We start from the raw sequence: 18,620 nt of genomic DNA, 5'->3' as shown, positions 1-18,620 counted from the left end.
ATCATGCTACGAAGGTTCAAAATTTACAGGATTTTGTTATTCATGCTCCTATATCTGAACCTAGAATTCCTATACCAGAATTTTTCTCCGGGGATAGATCTCGTTTCCTGAATTTCAAATATAATTGTAAATTATTTCTTTCCCTGAGATCTCGCTCCGCTGGAGATCCCGCACAGCAGGTTAGGATAGTAATTTCCTTGCTGCGGGGTGACCCTCAAGACTGGGCATTTGCATTGGCACCCGGGGATCCTGCGTTGCTCAATGTGGATGCGTTTTTTCTGGCTTTGGGGTTGCTTTATGAGGAACCTAATCTAGAGATTCAGGCTGAAAAAACCTTGATGGCCCTATCTCAAGGGCAAGATGAAGCTGAAATATACTGCCAAAAATTTCGTAAATGGTCTGTGCTTACTCAGTGGAATGAGTGCGCCCTGGCGGCGAATTTCAGAGAGGGTCTCTCTGATGCCATTAAAGATGTTATGGTGGGGTTCCCTGCACCTTCAGGTCTGAATGAGTCCATGACAATGGCTATTCAGATTGATCGGCGTTTGCGGGAGCGCAAACCTGTGCACCATTTGGCGGTGTCTTCTGAGAAGGCTCCAGAAAATATGCAATGTGATAGAATTCTGTCCAGAAGCGAACGGCAGAATTTTAGGCGAAAAAATGGGTTGTGCTTCTATTGTGGTGATTCAACTCATGTTATATCAGCATGCTCTAAACGTACAAAAAAGGTTGATAAGTCTATTTCAATTGGCACTTTACAGTCTAAGTTTATTTTGTCTGTGACCTTGATTTGTTCATTATCGTCAATTACCGCGGATGCCTATGTCGACTCTGGCGCCGCTTTGAGTCTCATGGATTGGTCCTTTGCCAGGCGCTGTGGGTTTGATCTAGAGCCTCTGGAAGTTCCTATACCTCTGAAGGGTATTGACTCTACACCATTGGCTAGTAATAAACCACAATACTGGACACAAGTGACTATGCGTATGAATCCAGACCATCAGGAGACGATTCGCTTCCTTGTGTTGTACAATCTACATGATGTTTTGGTGCTCGGATTGCCATGGTTACAATCTCATAACCCAGTTCTTGACTGGAAAGCAATGTCTGTATTAAGCTGGGGATGTCAGGGGGCTCATGGGGACGTACCTTTGGTTTCCATTTCGTCATCTATTCCCTCTGAGATTCCGGAATTTTTATCTGATTATCGTGATGTTTTTGAGGAGCCTAAGCTTGGTTCACTACCTCCTCACAGAGATTGCGATTGTACCATAGATCTGATTCCGGGCAGTAAATTTCCAAAGGGTCGTTTATTTAATCTATCTGTACCTGAACATGCTGCTATGCGAGAATATATTAAGGAGTCCCTGGAAAAGGGACATATTCGTCCTTCTTCATCTCCCTTAGGAGCCGGTTTTTTCTTTGTATCTAAAAAAGATGGCTCTTTGAGGCCGTGTATTGATTATCGACTCTTGAATAAAATTACAGTCAGATATCAGTATCCTCTGCCACTGCTGACTGATTTGTTTGCTCGAATAAAAGGGGCTAAGTGGTTCTCTAAGATTGATCTCCGTGGGGCGTATAATTTGGTGCGAATTAAGCAGGGGGATGAGTGGAAAACCGCATTTAATACGCCCGAGGGCCATTTTGAGTATTTAGTAATGCCTTTTGGTCTTTCAAATGCCCCTTCAGTCTTTCAGTCCTTTATGCATGACATTTTCCGGGAATATTTGGATAAATTCATGATCGTGTATCTGGATGATATTTTGATTTTTTCGGATGACTGGGATTCTCATGTCCAACAGGTCAGGAGGGTTTTTCAGGTTTTGCAGGCTAATTCCTTGTGTGTGAAGGGTTCTAAGTGTATTTTTGGGGTTCAAAAGATTTCTTTTTTGGGCTACATTTTTTCCCCCTCTTCCATTGAGATGGATCCTGTCAAGGTTCGGGCTATTTGTGATTGGACGCAACCTTCTTCGCTTAAGAGCCTTCAGAAATTTTTGGGCTTTGCTAATTTTTATCGTCGATTTATAACTGGTTTTTCTGATGTTGCTAAACCTTTCACTGATTTGACCAAAAAGGGTGCTGATGTTGCTGATTGGTCCCCTGCTGCTGTGGAGGCCTTTCGGGAGCTTAAGCGCCGCTTTTCTTCCGCCCCTGTGTTGCGTCAGCCTGATGTTACTCTTCCTTTTCAGGTTGAGGTCGATGCTTCCGAGATCGGAGCTGGGGTGGTCTTGTCGCAGAAAAGTTCCGATTGCTCCGTGATGAGACCTTGTGCGTTCTTTTCTCGAAAGTTTTCGCCCGCCGAGCGAAATTATGATATTGGTAATCGGGAGCTTTTGGCTATGAAGTGGGCTTTTGAGGAGTGGCGTCATTGGCTTGAGGGGGCTAGACATCAGGTGGTGGTATTGACCGATCACAAGAATTTGATTTATCTTGAGTCTGCCAGGCGCCTGAATCCTAGACAGGCGCGCTGGTCGTTGTTTTTCTCTCGGTTTAATTTTGTGGTCTCATACTTACCAGGTTCTAAAAATGTGAAGGCGGATGCCCTTTCTAGGAGTTTTGAGCCTGATTTCCCTGGTGATTCTGAACCTACAGGTATCCTTAAGGATGGGGTGATATTATCTGCTGTTTCCCCAGACCTGCGACGGGCTTTGCAGGAGTTTCAGGCGGATAGACCTGATCGTTGCTTGCCTGGTAGACTGTTTGTTCCTGATGATTGGACCAGTAGAGTCATCTCGGAGGTTCATTCTTCTGCGTTGGCAGGTCATCCCGGGATCTTTGGTACCAGGGATTTGGTGGCTAGGTCCTTCTGGTGGCCTTCTCTGTCTCGAGATGTACGAGTTTTTGTGCAGTCTTGTGATGTTTGTGCTCGGGCCAAACCTTGTTGTTCTCGGGCTAGCGGATTGTTGTTATCTTTGCCTATTCCAAAGAGGCCTTGGACTCACATCTCTATGGATTTTATTTCTGATCTCCCTGTTTCTCAGAAAATGTCTGTCATCTTGGTGGTGTGTGACCGTTTTTCAAAGATGGTTCATTTGGTGCCCTTGCCTAAGTTGCCGTCCTCTTCCGAGTTGGTTCCTCTGTTTTTTCAAAATGTGGTTCGCTTGCATGGTATTCCGGAGAATATCGTTTCTGACAGGGGGACCCAGTTCGTGTCTAGATTTTGGCGGGCGTTCTGTGCTAGGATGGGCATTGATTTGTCTTTTTCGTCTGCGTTCCATCCTCAGACTAATGGCCAGACTGAGCGAACTAATCAGACCTTGGAGACTTATTTGAGGTGTTTTGTCTCTGCGGATCAGGATGACTGGGTTGCCTTTTTGCCGTTGGCGGAGTTTGCCCTCAATAATCGGGCTAGTTCTGCCACTTTGGTTTCTCCTTTCTTTTGCAATTCGGGGTTTCATCCTCGCTTTTCTTCTGGTCAGGTGGAGTCTTCGGATTGTCCTGGAGTGGATACTGTGGTGGATAGGTTGCATCGGATTTGGGGACAGGTGGTGGACAATTTGGAGTTGTCCCAGGAGAAGACTCGGCATTTTGCTAACCGCCGTCGTCGTGTTGGTCCTCGTCTTCGTGTTGGGGACTTGGTGTGGTTGTCTTCTCGTTTTGTCCCTATGAGGGTTTCTTCTCCTAAGTTTAAGCCTCGGTTCATCGGCCCGTATAAGATTTTGGAGATTCTTAACCCTGTGTTCTTTCGATTGGACCTCCCGGCATCTTTTTCTATCCATAATGTCTTCCATCGGTCATTATTGCGCAGGTATGAGGTACCGGTTGTGCCTTCCGTTGAGCCTCCCGCTCCGGTGTTGGTTGAGGGTGAATTGGAGTACGTTGTGGAGAAGATCTTGGACTCCCGTGTTTCCAGATGGAAACTTCAGTATCTGGTCAAGTGGAAGGGCTACGGTCAGGAGGATAATTCTTGGGTGACAGCCTCTGATGTTCATGCCTCTGATTTGGTCCGTGCCTTTCATAGGGCTCATCCTGATCGCCCTGGTGGTTCTTGTGAGGGTTCGGTGCCCCCTCCTTGAGGGGGGGGTACTGTTGTGAATTTGGTTTTTGGGCTCCCCCGGTGGTCGCTGGTGGTACTGGACTTGTGTGCTTCACTTTCTCTGTTCACCTGTTTCCATCAGGATGTGGGAGTATCCTATTTAGCCTTGCTGCTCAGTTATTCTAGTGCCAGCCATCAATGTAACCAGAGCCTTTCTGTTGCATGTTCCTGCTTCTAGACTACTATCAGCTGCTGGACTCTTAGTCCTAAATTTGTTTGCATTTTTGTTCCAGTTCACAGTTATGTTATGTTTCTGTAGCTGGAAGCTCTTGTGGGCCGAAATTACCACTCCGGTGTCATGAGTTGACACATGAGTCTTAAAGTAATTTCTGGATGGTATTTTAATAGGGTTTTCAGCTGACCGTGAAGTTCCCTATTGTATCTTCTTACTATCTAGTAAGCGGACCTCGCTTTGCTGAGCCTACCTTCATACTGCGTATGTCTTTTCCTCTGAACTCACCGTCAATATATGTGGGGGGCTTCTGTCTCCTTTTTGGGGAATTTCCCTAGAGGTAAGCCAGGTCTGTTTTTTCCTCTATTAGGGTTAGTTAGTTCTCTGGGCGTCTAGGGATAAAACGTAGGTACGTCACCCGGCCACTGTTAGTTGTGTGGTAGGTTTAGCTCACGGTCAGCTCGAGATTCCATCACCCAAGAGCTAGTCTGTTATTTAAGTTCTCTGACGTTCCCTTGCCATTGGGAACCATGACACACACGGCTCCGCTCCGTACACCTCATACACATTTAGCTCCGCTCCATACACCTCATACACACATGGCTCCGCTCCGTACACCTCATACACACACGGCTCCGCTCCGTACACCTCATACACATTTAGCTCCGCTCTGTAACTTCATACACACATGGTTCCGCTCCGTACACCTCATACACACACGGCTCCGCTCCGTACACCTCATACACACACGGCTCCGCTCCGTACATCTCGTACACACACGGCTCCGCTCCATACACCTTGTACACACACGGCTCTGCTATATCCACACTGTACACCTCCTGACCCCACACAAGGCATTACTTGCCTCATCCTGCAGCACCATGTGGCAAGTTGGCAACCAGCACAGCAGCCAAGTCCTGCAATCCACGGAGGTCCCGATCATGTGACCCCTGACTCCTCCCCTCCTGTGACCTCATCACAGGTCCTGTGCGCAGAAAGCAGGCAGCCATACGGAAGGGTAAGGGCCCGGGGCATGGCTTAACACAAGGGGGCGTGTCGGTCCTGCTGTCTGCGGGAAGCAGAGCATCTCGTGCTGGACAGCGGGGCAAAGGCTCAAAACCGGGACAGTCCCGCACAATGAGGGATGGTTGGGAGCTATGCGGACACCCTCCCTTTGATGTTGGGCTCCGCAAGTGAGCTCACATCTTTCCCGGCACATGTCAGCTATTTTGAACAGCTGACATGTGCCCTGAACAGCCATGGGTGAAATCGTGATCCACCTGTGGCTATTAAACCCATTAAATGCCGCTGTCAAAAGCTGACAGCGGCATTTAACAAGCGTTTCCGGCAATCACGCCGTAAATCAGCCCACTGGCGACCCCCGTCATGTGATCGCGGGTCACCGGTGGGTTGGCATGACAACCAGAGGTCTCCAGCAGACCTCTATGGTTGGCACTGTCGGCTTGCTGTGAGCGCAGTGGTCGGTGCTCATAGCAAAGTGAGTAATTCAGCTACATGTAGGCGAATGGAGCATCGCTCCTATGTACCTGAGCCGATCGGGTTATGGCAGCTTCTATACTATTGAAGCATGCCAAAAGCAAAAAAAAAATGTTTTTAAAAATATTAAAAAAATATAAAAGTTCAAATCACTCTCCTTTCGCCCCATTCAAAATAAAACAATAAAAAAATCAAACATACACATATTTGGTATCGCCGCATTCAGAATCGCCTGCTCTATCAATAAAAAATGTATTAACCTGATAGCTAAACAGCATAGAAAGAAAAAAAAGTCAAAAAGGCCGGAATTAAATTTTTTTGGTCGCCGTGACATTGCATTAAAATGCAATAACGGGCGATCAATAGATCATATCTGCACCAAAATGGTATAATTAAAAACATCATTAAAAACAGCATGCAAAAAATAAGCCCTCACCCAACCCGAGATCATAAAAAATGTAAACGCTACGGGTATCGGAAAATGGCACAATATTTTTTTTTTTTTTACAAAGTTTGGAATTTTTTTTTCACCACTTAGATAAAAAATAACCTAGACATGTTGGGTGTCTATGAACTCATAATGACCTGGAGAGTTATATTGGCAGGTCACTTGTAGCATTTAGTGAACCTAGTAAAAAAGCCAAACAAAAAACTAGTGTGGGATTGCACTTTTTTTGCAATTTCACCGCACTTGGAATTTTTTCCCCGTTTTCTAATACACGACATGTTAAAACTAATGGTGTCGTTCAAAGGTACAAGTCGTCCCGCAAAAAACAAGCCCTCACACGGCCATATTGACGGAAAAATAACAAAGTTATGGCTCTGGGAATAAGGGGAGCGAAAAACAAAAACGCAAAAACAAAAATACCTCCGGGGTTACAGAGCATATATAGTGTAGAGGCCACAAAGGCGTCCGCACTGTGGCCCATGAACGAATGTGGGACACAATCAGATTATTGGGGATTTCACTAAGTACATACTAATACCACTAAGAACTTAATGCCATCATGCTGAATGTTGTATTTATGTTTTATGTTGTAGCTGATCAAGATATCAGTCCAAAAGTCCATCAGCTCATGTTGTTTGACAAGATGAAGGTAAGTTGTTCAACTACACTAACTATCACATTTTTAGTTCAATATTTTATGTAATATTTGTGAATCAACAAAGGAGTAGCTAAAGGTTCAGCATCAGCGAAACACATCTGAGTGGGCCCCTAACAGGTATCTGCAGTATGTATACAACTACAGTCACACACCTAAGCATGTTAATGAAAATAAATCTTTATACAAAGACCAACACAGTTATTAGACAATATGTATTTTTCATGATTAATTTCAATATTGAAAAAAGACAAGGTTAATATACCTGAAAAAAGAATATTTAAGAAAGTGAGGTTTTGTCTTTCTTAAGCCGGGGTCACACTTACTGTATGGAAAATCGGTCCAAGTCTCCCTGCCGAGAGTCGCACAAATTATACACAGCCTCATACTGCAGCAGCACCTCACTTCTCTCATTTTCCCATCACGCCTCTCATTTTCCCCCTCACATCTGTAATTTTCCCTCTCACATCTCTCATTTTCCCCCTCACACTTCTCATTTTGACCTCACAACTGTCATTTTCCGATCACTCCACTATTTTCCCCTCACTCATCTAATTTTCCACTCACACTTCTTCACTTTCACCTCACACCTCTCATTTTCATCTCACACCTCTCATTTTCCCCTCACTCCACTATTTTCCCCTCACTCCACTATTTTCCCCTCACTCCACTATTTTCCCATCATTCCAGTATTTTCCCCTCACTCCTCTCATTTTCCCCTCCCCTCACTCCTCTCTTCCCCTCACACATGCACAGCAACTTCCTGTTATGAGCACAGCGGTGTAATCCATGAGGCTCCTCCCTTTACCTTGACATCATGCCTCACAGGAGCAACTCCATTTTAGACACGACGGAGCTAGATGTGGCCTGTGTCTGCCGCGCTCTGATAATCTGAAGGCAGCGGCCCTGATTGTAGCTTGCAGCGGCTGGAACATTGTAGCTGGTGAGTTTTGCAGGGTGGCTTTCGAGGTGAATGTGTCTCCACCCTTGTACGCTAACAACGTGGGCCGCGTTTGACGGGGGTTTGTGTGTGGAGTGAGTGTGGCTATGCAGAGTTGGTGGGGCTATGTGGAGTGGGCGGGGCTTGATACACACACGTATACATACACTCAGCTTTATATATATACAAGCTTTGTTATACTGAGAATGTCCTTTGTTGCCTATATTAACCAATCAGAGCTCAGATTAATTAACTGTAGCAAAATAGAAGCTGAGCTGTGATTGGTTGCTATTGGCAGCCTGATAAATCCCCAGCCAACAGGAAGCCCTCCCCCCTGGCAGTATATATTAGCTCACACATACACATAATAGACAGGTCATGTGACTGACAGCTGCTGTATTTCCTATATGGTACATTTGTTGCTCTTGTAGTTTGCTTATTAATCAGATTTTTATTTTTGAAGGATAATACCAGACTTGTGTGTGTTTTAGGGTGAGTTTCATGTGTCAAGTTGTGTATGTTGAGTTGCGTGTGGCGACATGCATGTAGCGACATTTGTGAGATGAGTTTTGTGTGGCGACATGCGTGTAGCAACTTTTTGTGTGTCGAGTTGCATGTGACAGGTTAGTGTAGCAAGTTGTGTGCAGCAAGTTTTGCGCATGGCGAGTTTTGCGCGTGGCGAGTTTTATGTGTTTTGAGTATGTGCAAGTTTTGTGTGAGGCAACTTTTGCATGTGTAGCAACTTTTGTGCATGTGGCAATTTTTCTGCGTGTGCAAGTTTTGCGTGTGGCAAGTTTTCCATGAGGTGAGTTTTGCACGTGTGGCGAGTTTTGCATGTGGCGAGTTTTGCATGTGGTGAATTTTGCGTGTGGCGAGTTTTGAGCGGCAACTTTTGTGTTTCGACTTTTATGTGGCGAGGTTGGTGTATGTGTGGTGAAATGTGTGCTGAGGGTGATATATGTGTTCAAGCACGTGGTAGTGTGTGGCGCATTTTGTGTGTGTGTTCATATCCCCGTGTGTGGTGAGTATCCCATGTCGTGGCCCCACCTTAGCAACTGTACGGTATATACTCTTTGGCGCCATCGCTCTCACTCTTTAAGTCTCCCTTGTTCACATCTGGCAGCTGTCAATTTGCCTCCAACACTTTTCCTTTCACTTTTTTCCCATTATGTAGATAATTGTTTGGTGAATTGGAACGCGCGGGGTTAAAATTTCGCCTCACAACATAGCCTATGACACTCTCGGGGTCCAGACGTGTGACTGTGCAAAATTATGTGGCTGTAGCTGCGACGGTGCAGATGCCAATCCCGGACATACACACATACATACATACACACATTCAGCTTTATATATTAGATAGTATATGAGGGACCTCACCAATCCCCTCAATTGGCACCTCTGTTAGTGAAATACCTCAGTGTGCACGCCAATATTCTTAGTTATACATGGTGATTTACAGGCGATGTTAATTCTGATGGAGTCTTTTCCATCTGGCCTAGACTTTCATTAGAATGTTTTCCAGCCATGACTAATCTGTAAAATTTACAACAAAGACATATTTGATTTCTCACATTTTCCAGCACCTATTCCCCATCTGTGAAAGCTCCTCATTTTAAGGCTGGGGTCACATGAGTGTATACAAAAATAATTGGTGCTATTTTCATTCTTAAAGTGGGATGACTTTTTTCTCACTTGTCTTCTGTGTGCTGTCTGTATACAATCTTTTTTTTTACTACATGGCTATTAATCATTTACAGGATCATTTACAGTTCCCCATCTTACAGAACTGTAATGTATCTGTAAAAATCAGATGCCATATGGATGGTTCGTATGGCATCCAATTTTTATTTCTCGCACTGCACTCGCCCAAGTTATGCGCTAAAGTCTTATGCTAAGCCTTCAATATTTCTTCCTATTATTGGACCTCCCGTGTAGCATAAACAGTGCTCCTCTTAGTTCCCCACATAATAATGCCCATCACAGTGCCCCTTACAAAGTAAAATACCTCATTTGTATCCTCTATGTTATAAAATTTCCCCCCTCCTAGAAAATATTAATAGCCTGTGCAAGTGCTCTAGAATACAGTGCCCATATTTTGCACCTAGAAAGTAATAATACCCCGTGTGCCTCATTTCACTGTTACAAAACTCTGGGTGCCCTTATAACAATAATGTGTCTTATGTGCCCACTTAACATTTAATAATGTCTCCCAAGTCCCTCCATGTGGAGTTATAATGTCCAGTAAATCCCCACAGGCATAGTAATAATGTCCCCTAAGTCTCCTCAAGTAAAACTTCTCTATATACAGTATGATGCCACCACAGCTCCCCTATACACAGTATGATTAGTCCAACAGCACCTCTATACAGAGTATGATGGACCCACAGCTAGTGTACACAGTATAATGGGCCCAAAGCTCTCCTATACATAGTATGATGGCCCCCAATGCTCACCTTTACCAATTATGATGTCAACATAGCTATTCTATACATGTCCCCACAGCTCCCCTATACACCGTATAATGCCCCCTACTCTGTATGGTGGACTCAACTTTAATCCTCGCAAGGTATAATACCCCCAAAGCACCCTATACACAGTATAATACTCCAATAAACCCTCTATACACAGTATAATACCCAGAACTCCGCTATACACAGAATAATGGCCCCACAGTAGTCACACAACATAACGCTCCAAAAGTCCCATTATACATACAATAAAACCCACCACAGTTTGATGCCCTCAGCTTCCTATACACGGTGTACTGACCCTCCCACACTGTGTGATAGCCACCCACACTAGTTGTCACACAGTATAAAGTCCACCAAACTCCCCATGCATATAATATATTGCTCCATATCACCCTGCAAAAAGTATAATGCCCCCATAGCCTCCCCCATACACAGTATAATGCCCTTCACACTGTAGGATATATCCTCAAGTAGTCATAAGTAACACAGTATAATGTCCCACCACATTGTACACTTCCTCTACACAGTCTAATGCCTTTCACACTGTATGACGTAATCCACATTAGTCCCCACACTGTATGATGCCCCCACAGTACCCTAGAAAGTACTATTAAAATAAAAAATAAGCATCATATACTCATCTAACCCCTTGCGAGTCTGCTGGCAAACAGGGGCAAGGTGTGGGTAGACCAATGCAGTGATGTCATCGTGCTGGGGCGTGCACAGCACAACAGATTCCGTGCACAGTGAGATCATCACGTCACTCTACCCCCACTCAGGACTCGGCCATTCCATCACCCTGTCATTCTGTAGGATGTAGGCCAAAAAGTGACCAGGGCCTACAGAATGAAGAGTGGGAGTGCACCTGCTGTACTGTAGAGTTTAAGCACTTATTAAAGTGTATTGTTACGTGAAGAAAACAGTTATTCCTGTTTGACTTGTTTCTTTTCATCTGCAAACAAATTATTAGAAATTAACTTTGCTTACTATTAAAGATTTAGTTTTTGTAGAGATAACATTTTGTCCCTATATCCTAGTATGGCATTGCAGTAATAAAGTATGACCGAAACGGATTTAAAACTCGGCCTCGGAATCTCGTGTTGACACAGACAACACTATATGTTACAGAGCAAGTCAAGATCAAGCAGAAGATTGAATATACAAATGTGAAAGGTAAAGGAAATAAGGGTTTATCAGTTGAAATAACTCACTCAGATGTCAGGTACAAAGTTAAAGGGGTTGTCCAGACACAACATATTGATAACCTAATAACCTATACATACCGTAGGATAGGTCATCAATATCATATCCATGGAGTTCTGACACCTGCACTTCCACCAATCAGCTGTTTGTTTTTTTATTCGGAGTCCACAGTATGTAAACACTTTGAAGGGAGCTGCAGAGCACAGTTCAATCTGTAGGGGCCACTGCCGCCGTGTACTTCTTTTAACCCCTTAAGGACCAAGCTACTTTGTAGGTTAATGACCAGGCCTAAATTTTGAAATCTGACCAGTGTAAATTTATGTGGTTATAACTCTGGACCGCTTCAACAGATCCCACTGATTCTGAGTATGTTTTTTCTTGACATATTGTGCTTTATGATAGTGATAACATTTGTTCGATATTACTTGCTTTTATTTTCGAAAAAAATCATAAATGGGGCAAAAAGTTTGAAAATGTCACAATTCTCAAACTTTACATTTTTATGCCCTTAACTCCTTTACCCCCAAGGGTGGTTTGCACGTTAATGACCAGGCCAATTTTTACAATTCTGACCACTGTCCCTTTATGAGGTTATAACTCTGGAACACTTCAATGGTTCCTGATGATTCTGACATTGTTTTCTCGTGACATATTGTACTTCATGATACTGGTAACATTTCTTTGATATTACCTGCTTTTTTTTGCGAAAAAAAACGGAAATTTGGTGAAAATTTCGCAATTTTTCAACTTTGAATTTTTATGCCCTTAAATCACAGAGATATGTCAAACAAAATACTTAATAAGTAACATTTCCCACATGTCTACCTTACATCAGCACAATTTTGGAACCAAAACATTTTTTTGTTAAGGAGTTATAAGGGTTAAAAGTTGACCAGCAATTTCTCATTTTTACACCATTTTTTTTAGGGACCACATCACATTTTAAGTCACTTTCAGGGGTCAATATGATAGAAAAAACTGCACATCTCAAGGTGCTCAAAACCACATTCAAGAAGTTTATTAACCCTTCAGGTGTTTCACAGGAATTTTTGTAATGTTTAAAAAAAATGAACATTTAACTCAAACAACTAGAGCTGTTTGACTTTTCAATGCAAAATTGACTGGAGTTGAGATAGGACGCCATGTCACGTTTGGAGGGCCCCTGATGTGCCTAAACATTGAAACCCCCCACAAGTGACATCATTTTGGAAAGAAGACCCCCTAAGGAACTTATCTAGATGTGTTGTGAGAACTTTGAACAAAAGTTGTTGTCCAATTTGTTCTGAGTACGCTGATATCCCATATGTGGGGGGAACCACCATTTGGGCGCATGGCAGAGCTCGGAAGGGAAGGAGCTCTGTTTGGAATGTAGACTTAGATAGAATGGTCTGCAGGCGTCACAATGCATTTGCAGAGCCCCTGATGTACCTAAACAGTAGAAACCCCCCACAAGTGACCCCATATTGAAAACAAGACCCCCAAGGAACTTATCTATATGTGTTGTGAGAACTTTGAACCCCCAAGTGTTTCACTACAGTTTATAACACAGAGCCGTGAAAATAAAAAATCTTTTTCTTTTTCCACAAAAATTATTTTTTAGCCCCCAGTTTTGCATTTTCCCAAGGGTAACAGGAAAAATTAGTCCCCAAGGGTAACAGGAAAAATTAGTCCCCAAAAGTTGTCCAATTTGTCCTGAGTACGCTGATACCCCATATGTTGGGGTAAACCCCTGTTTGGGCGCATGGGAGAGCTCGGAAGGGAAGGAGCACTGTTTTACTTTTTCAACACAGAATTGGCTGGAATTGAGATCGGATGCCATGTCGCGTTTGGAGAGCCCCTGATTTGCCTAAACAGTGGAAACCCCCCAATTATAACTGAAACCCTAACCCAAACACACCCCTAACCCTAATCCCAACCATAGCCCTAGCCACACCCCCAACTATAACCCTAACGGGAAAATGGAAATAAATAAATTTTTGTTAATTTTATTATTTTTCCCTAACTAAGGAGGTGATGAAGGGGGGTTTGATTTACTTTTATAGTGTTTTTTTGATTGGCAGCTGTCACACACTAAAAGACGCTTTTTATTGCAAAAAATAGTTTTTGCGTCTCCAAATTTTGAGAGCTATAATTTTTCCATATTTTGGTCCACAGAGTCATGTGAGGTCTTAATTTTTGCGGGACGAGTTGCCGTTTTTATTGGTACCATTTTCGGGCACGTGACATTTTTTGATCGCTTTTTATTCCGATCTTTGTGAGGCAGAATGACCAAAAACCAGCTATTCATGAATTTCTTTTTTTTTTTGGGGGGGGGCGCTTATACCGTTCCACATTTGGTAAAATTGATAAAGCAGTTTTATTCTTCGGGTCAGTACGATTACAGAGATACCTCATTTATATAATTTTTTTATGGCTTTTGGTGCTTTTATACGATAACAACTATTTTATATAAAAAATAATTATTTTTGCATCGCTTTATTCTGGGGACTATAACTTTTTTATTTTTTCACTGATGACACTGTATGGCGGCTCGTTTTTTGCGGGACAAGATGACGTTTTCAGCAGTACCATGGTTATTTATATCCATCTTTTTGATTGCGTGTTATTCCACTTTTTGTTTGGCAGTATGATAATAAAGCGTCGTTTTTTGCCGTGCTTTTTTTTTTTTTAGGATGTTCACTGAAGGGGTTAACTAGTGGGACAGTTTTATAGGTCGGCTCATTACGGACGCGGCGATAATAAATATGTGTACTCTTATTGTTTTTTTTTTTATTTAGATTAAGAAATGTATATATTGGAACAATATTTTTTTTTCTTTATTTAGGAATTTTTTATTTTTTTTTTACACATGTAAATATTATTTTTTTATACTTTTTTCCATTGCCCCAGGGGGGGACATCACAGTATAGTGATAGATCGCTGATCTGACACTTTGCAATGCACTGTGTCAGATCAGCGATCTGACAGGCACTGCAGGGAGGCTTCCCGGCGCCTGCTCTGAGCAGGCGCTTGAATGCCGCCTCCCTGCAGGACCCGGAAGGCCCCCCGTGGCCATTTTGGATCCGGGGCCTGCAGGGAGGAGGAGGTAGGAGACCCACTGAGCAACGTGATCACATCGCGTTGCTCCGAGGGTCTCAGGGAAGCATGCAGGGAGCCCCCTCCCTGCGCGATGCTTCCCTATGCCGCCGGAACGCTGCGATCATGTTTGATCGCAGTGTTCCGGAGGTTAATGTGCCAGGAGTGGTCCGTGACCGCTCCTGGCACATAGTGCCGGATGTCAGATGTGATAGTCAGCTGACACCCGGCCCCGATCGGCCGCGCTCCTCCCGAGAGCACGGCTGATCGCGTTAGACGTACTATCCCATCGGTGGTCATACGGGCCCATACCACCTCGACGGGATAGTACGTCTAATGTCAGAAAGGGGTTAAATCAGAGAGTGATGTCACACAAAATGGTTAATAAATAACATTTCCCAATGTCTACTTTACATTAGCACAATTTTTTAAACATAATTTTGTTGTGTTAGAAAGGGTTAAAAGTTGACCAGCGATTTCTCATTTTTCCAACAAAATTTACATAACCATTTTTTAGGGACCACATAACATTTGAAGTGACTTTGGGGGTCTATATGACAGAAAATACCCAAAAGTGACACCATTCTAAAAGCTTCACCCTTCAAGCTGTTTAACACCACATTCAAGAAGTTTATTAACCCTTAATGTGCTTCACAGGACCTGAAGCAGTGTGGAAGGAAACAATGAACATTCAACTTTCTTTCACAAAAATTTTACTTAGGACCAATTTTTTTTAATTTTATCATGGGTATCAGGAGAAAATGAATCCCATTATTTGCTGTACAATTTCTCCTGAGTATGTCGATAACCCATTTGTGGAGGAAGACCACTGTTTGGGCACACAGCAGGGCTCGGAAGGGAAGGAGCACTGTTTGACATTTTGGCTGGAATCGAGAGCAGACACGTCGCGGATTTGGAGAGCCACTGACAGGGGCGTAACTACCGCGGTCGCAGCGGTCGCAGTTGCGACGGGGCCCAGACTACTTAGGGGCCCCATGGACAGTAGTGAAGCCGGAGAATGAAATGACCCATGATTGCACCATTTGTGAGTGACCCGCAGCAGGGAGCCGTCACCGCTCTCTAATTATACTTACCTACTCCTGGCGCGGTCCCTGGAAGTCCCTGCTTCTTCCAGCGCTGCAGATTCTTCCTGCACTGAGCGGTCACATGGTCCCGCTCATTACAGAAATGAATATGCGGCTCCACCTCCCATAGAGGTGGAGCCTCATATTCATTTCTGTAATGAACGGGTCATGTGACCGCTCAATACAGGAAGAAGATGCAGAGGTGGAAAAAGCAGGGACGCAGCGCCAGGAGCAGCCTGCAGGACAGGTGACTGGTGGTGACTGGTGAGTATACAGCGCTGCGCAGCGCTGGGCGATATTTACCTCTCCTCGTTCCGGTGCGGCTCTGTCATCAGCGTCCTCTGGCAGTGACGTTCAAGGTCAGAGGGCGCGGTGACGTAGTCAGTGCGCGCCCTCTGCTGAACGTCAGTGCCGAAGACGGAGCCGCACGAGGAGCAGCCAGGTAAATATTGAAAGTGCCCGGGGTCCTGAGCGAAGAGAGAGAGGTGAGGTGAGTATGTGATTTTTTTTTTTTTATGGCAGCAAAAGCATAAGGGGCAAGTGGCTATACGGAGCAACTTGTGGGGCCATAACAATTGTGCAGCACTATAAGGGGCAGTCGGCAGTGGCTGTGTGGAGCATCTTATGGGGCCATAACTCTTGTGCAGCATTATAAGGGGCAGTGGCTGTGCGGAGCATCTTATGGGGCCATAACAATTGTGCAGCACTATATGGGGCAGTGGCTGTGCGGAGCATCTTATGGGGCCATAACTCTTGTGCAGCACTATATGGGGCAGTGGCTGTGCGGAGCAACTTATGGGGCCATAACTCTTGTGCAGCACTATATGGGGCAGTGGCTGTGCGGAGCAACTTATGGGGCCATAACTCTTGTGCAGCACTATAAGGGGCAGTGGCTGTGCGGAGCAACTTATGGGGCCATAACTCTTGTGCAGCACTATAAGGGGCAGTGGCTGTGCGGAGCAACTTATGGGGCCATAACTCTTGTGCAGTACTATGCAGTGGCTGTGCGGGCTGTGCTCTATATACCCCTGTACGGGCTGTGCTGTATATATCCCTGTGCGGGCTGTGCTGTATATATCCCTGTGCGGGCTGTGCTGTATATATCCCTGTGTGGGCTGTGCTGTATATATCCCTGTGCGGGCTGTGCTGTGTATATCCCTGTGCGGGCTGTGCTGTATATACCCCTGTACGGGCTGTGCTGTATATATCCCTGTGCGGGCTGTGCTGTATATATCCCTGTGCGGGCTGTGCTGTATATATCCCTGTGCGGGTTGTGCTGTATATATCCCTGTGTGGGCTGTGCTGTATATACCCCTGTGCGGGCTGTGCTGTATATACCCCTGTGCGGGCTGTGCTGTATATACCCCTGTGCGGGCTGTGCTGTATATACCCCTGTGCGGGCTGTGCTGTGTATATCCCTGTGCGGGCTGTGCTGTATATATCCCTGTGTGGGCTGTGCTGGATATACCACTGTGTTGGCTGTGCTGGATATACCACTGTGTTGGCTGTGCTCTATATACCCCTGTGTTGGCTGTGCTGGATATACCACTGTGCGGGCTGTGCTGGATATACCACTGTGCGGGCTGTGCTGGATATACCACTGTGCGGGCTGTGCTGGATATACCACTGTGCGGGCTGTGCTGGCACCCAACACCATGTTGCAGTGCAGGAGATTCCTGCAACAGTCCGAGGCGTATCTAGGGGAAGGTGGGGGGGGCCCCATTTGGAAGTTCGCACCGGGGCCCATGACTTTGTAGTTACGCCACTGGCCACTGATGTGGCTAAACAGTGGAAACACCCCACAAGTGACCCTATTTTGGAAACTAGACCCCTCAAGGAACTTATCTAGATGTTTGGTGAGAACCATGAACCCCCACGTGCTTCACATAAGGTTGTAACGTAGATCTGTGAAAATTAAAAATCACATTTTATCCACAAAAATCATCTTTTAGCCCTAAGTTTTTTATTTTAACAAAGGTAGTAGGTGAAAATTTACCCACAAAATTGTTGTTCAATTTCTCCTGAGTACGCCCGCCGAGACTACTTGTGTGGAGGAAGACCACTGTTTGGGCGCACGGCAGAGCTAGGAAGGGAAAGAGCACCGTTTGATTTTTTTAATGTAAAATTGGCTGGAATCAAGAGTGGACCCCATGTCACGTTTGGAAAGCCCCTGATGTGCCTAAACAATGGAAACCCCCCATAAGTGACCTCATTTTGGAAACTTGACCCCTAAAGGAATTTATCTAGATGTGTGGTGAGCACCTTGAACCCCCAGGTGCTTCACAGAATTTTATATCTTAAGTTATGAAAATAAAAATATCAAATTTTTCCCACAAAATTGTTCTTTTAGACTAAATTTTTTTATTTTCTCAAGGGTAATAGGAGAAAATGGACCACAACATTTGTTGTGAAATATCTCCTCAGTGTGCCAATAACCCTTGTGTGGGTGAAAACTACTTTTGAGGCACAGTGCAAAGCTCAGAAAGGAAAAAGCGCCATATTGGAGTTCAGATTTTGCTGGAATGGTTTGAGGGTGCCATATCACATTAGCAGAGCCCCTGAGGTGCCAGAACAGCAGAAAGCACCCATAAGTGATGTAATTTTACAAACTAAACCTCTCAATGAATTCATCTAAGGATTTAGTGATCATATTGACACCACAGGTGTGTCACAGAAATTTATACTATTGGGCGGAGAAGAAAGGATAATTACATTTCTTCCACTAAAATGTTGTTTTAGTTCCAAATTTTTAATTTTTATTAGGGCTAATAGGAAAAAATGGACATCTCAGTTTGTTGTGCAATTTCTCCTCAGGCTTCTTTTACACATATCGTGTTTTTTGCGGCCCATTATTGCGGGCCTTTTTTGCGGGCCGTATCGCCACAACTTTCAGGGAAGGAGCGCCATACTATTGTGCAGATTTTACTATTATGGTTTGAGGGTGCCATGACCGACTGGGAGAGCCCCTGAGGTGCCAGAACAGCAAAACTTCTCATAAGTGACCGAATTTTACAAAATATACCTCTTGATGAATTAAT

At 44.4% G+C, this 18,620-nt stretch overlaps 1 protein-coding gene across 1 annotated transcript in view; it reads left to right on the top strand.

Moving 5' to 3' along the window:
* The window catches only part of MYO1H (myosin IH), a 190,911-nt gene that overhangs the window by 142,281 nt on the left and 30,010 nt on the right, over positions 1–18,620 (top strand). The window contains exons 27-28 of the mRNA XM_077295901.1: positions 6,747–6,802; positions 11,257–11,392. Coding sequence (XP_077152016.1) covers positions 6,747–6,802; positions 11,257–11,392 — 192 coding nt within the window. The remainder of the gene's footprint in view (positions 1–6,746; positions 6,803–11,256; positions 11,393–18,620) is intronic.

Source organism: Ranitomeya variabilis, chromosome 1, assembly GCF_051348905.1.
Source record: "Ranitomeya variabilis isolate aRanVar5 chromosome 1, aRanVar5.hap1, whole genome shotgun sequence".
In the NCBI taxonomy this organism is placed as follows: domain Eukaryota; kingdom Metazoa; phylum Chordata; class Amphibia; order Anura; family Dendrobatidae; genus Ranitomeya; species Ranitomeya variabilis.
Note: the sequence above shows the minus strand (reverse complement) of the source record. Positions and strands in the feature narration are given on the sequence as shown.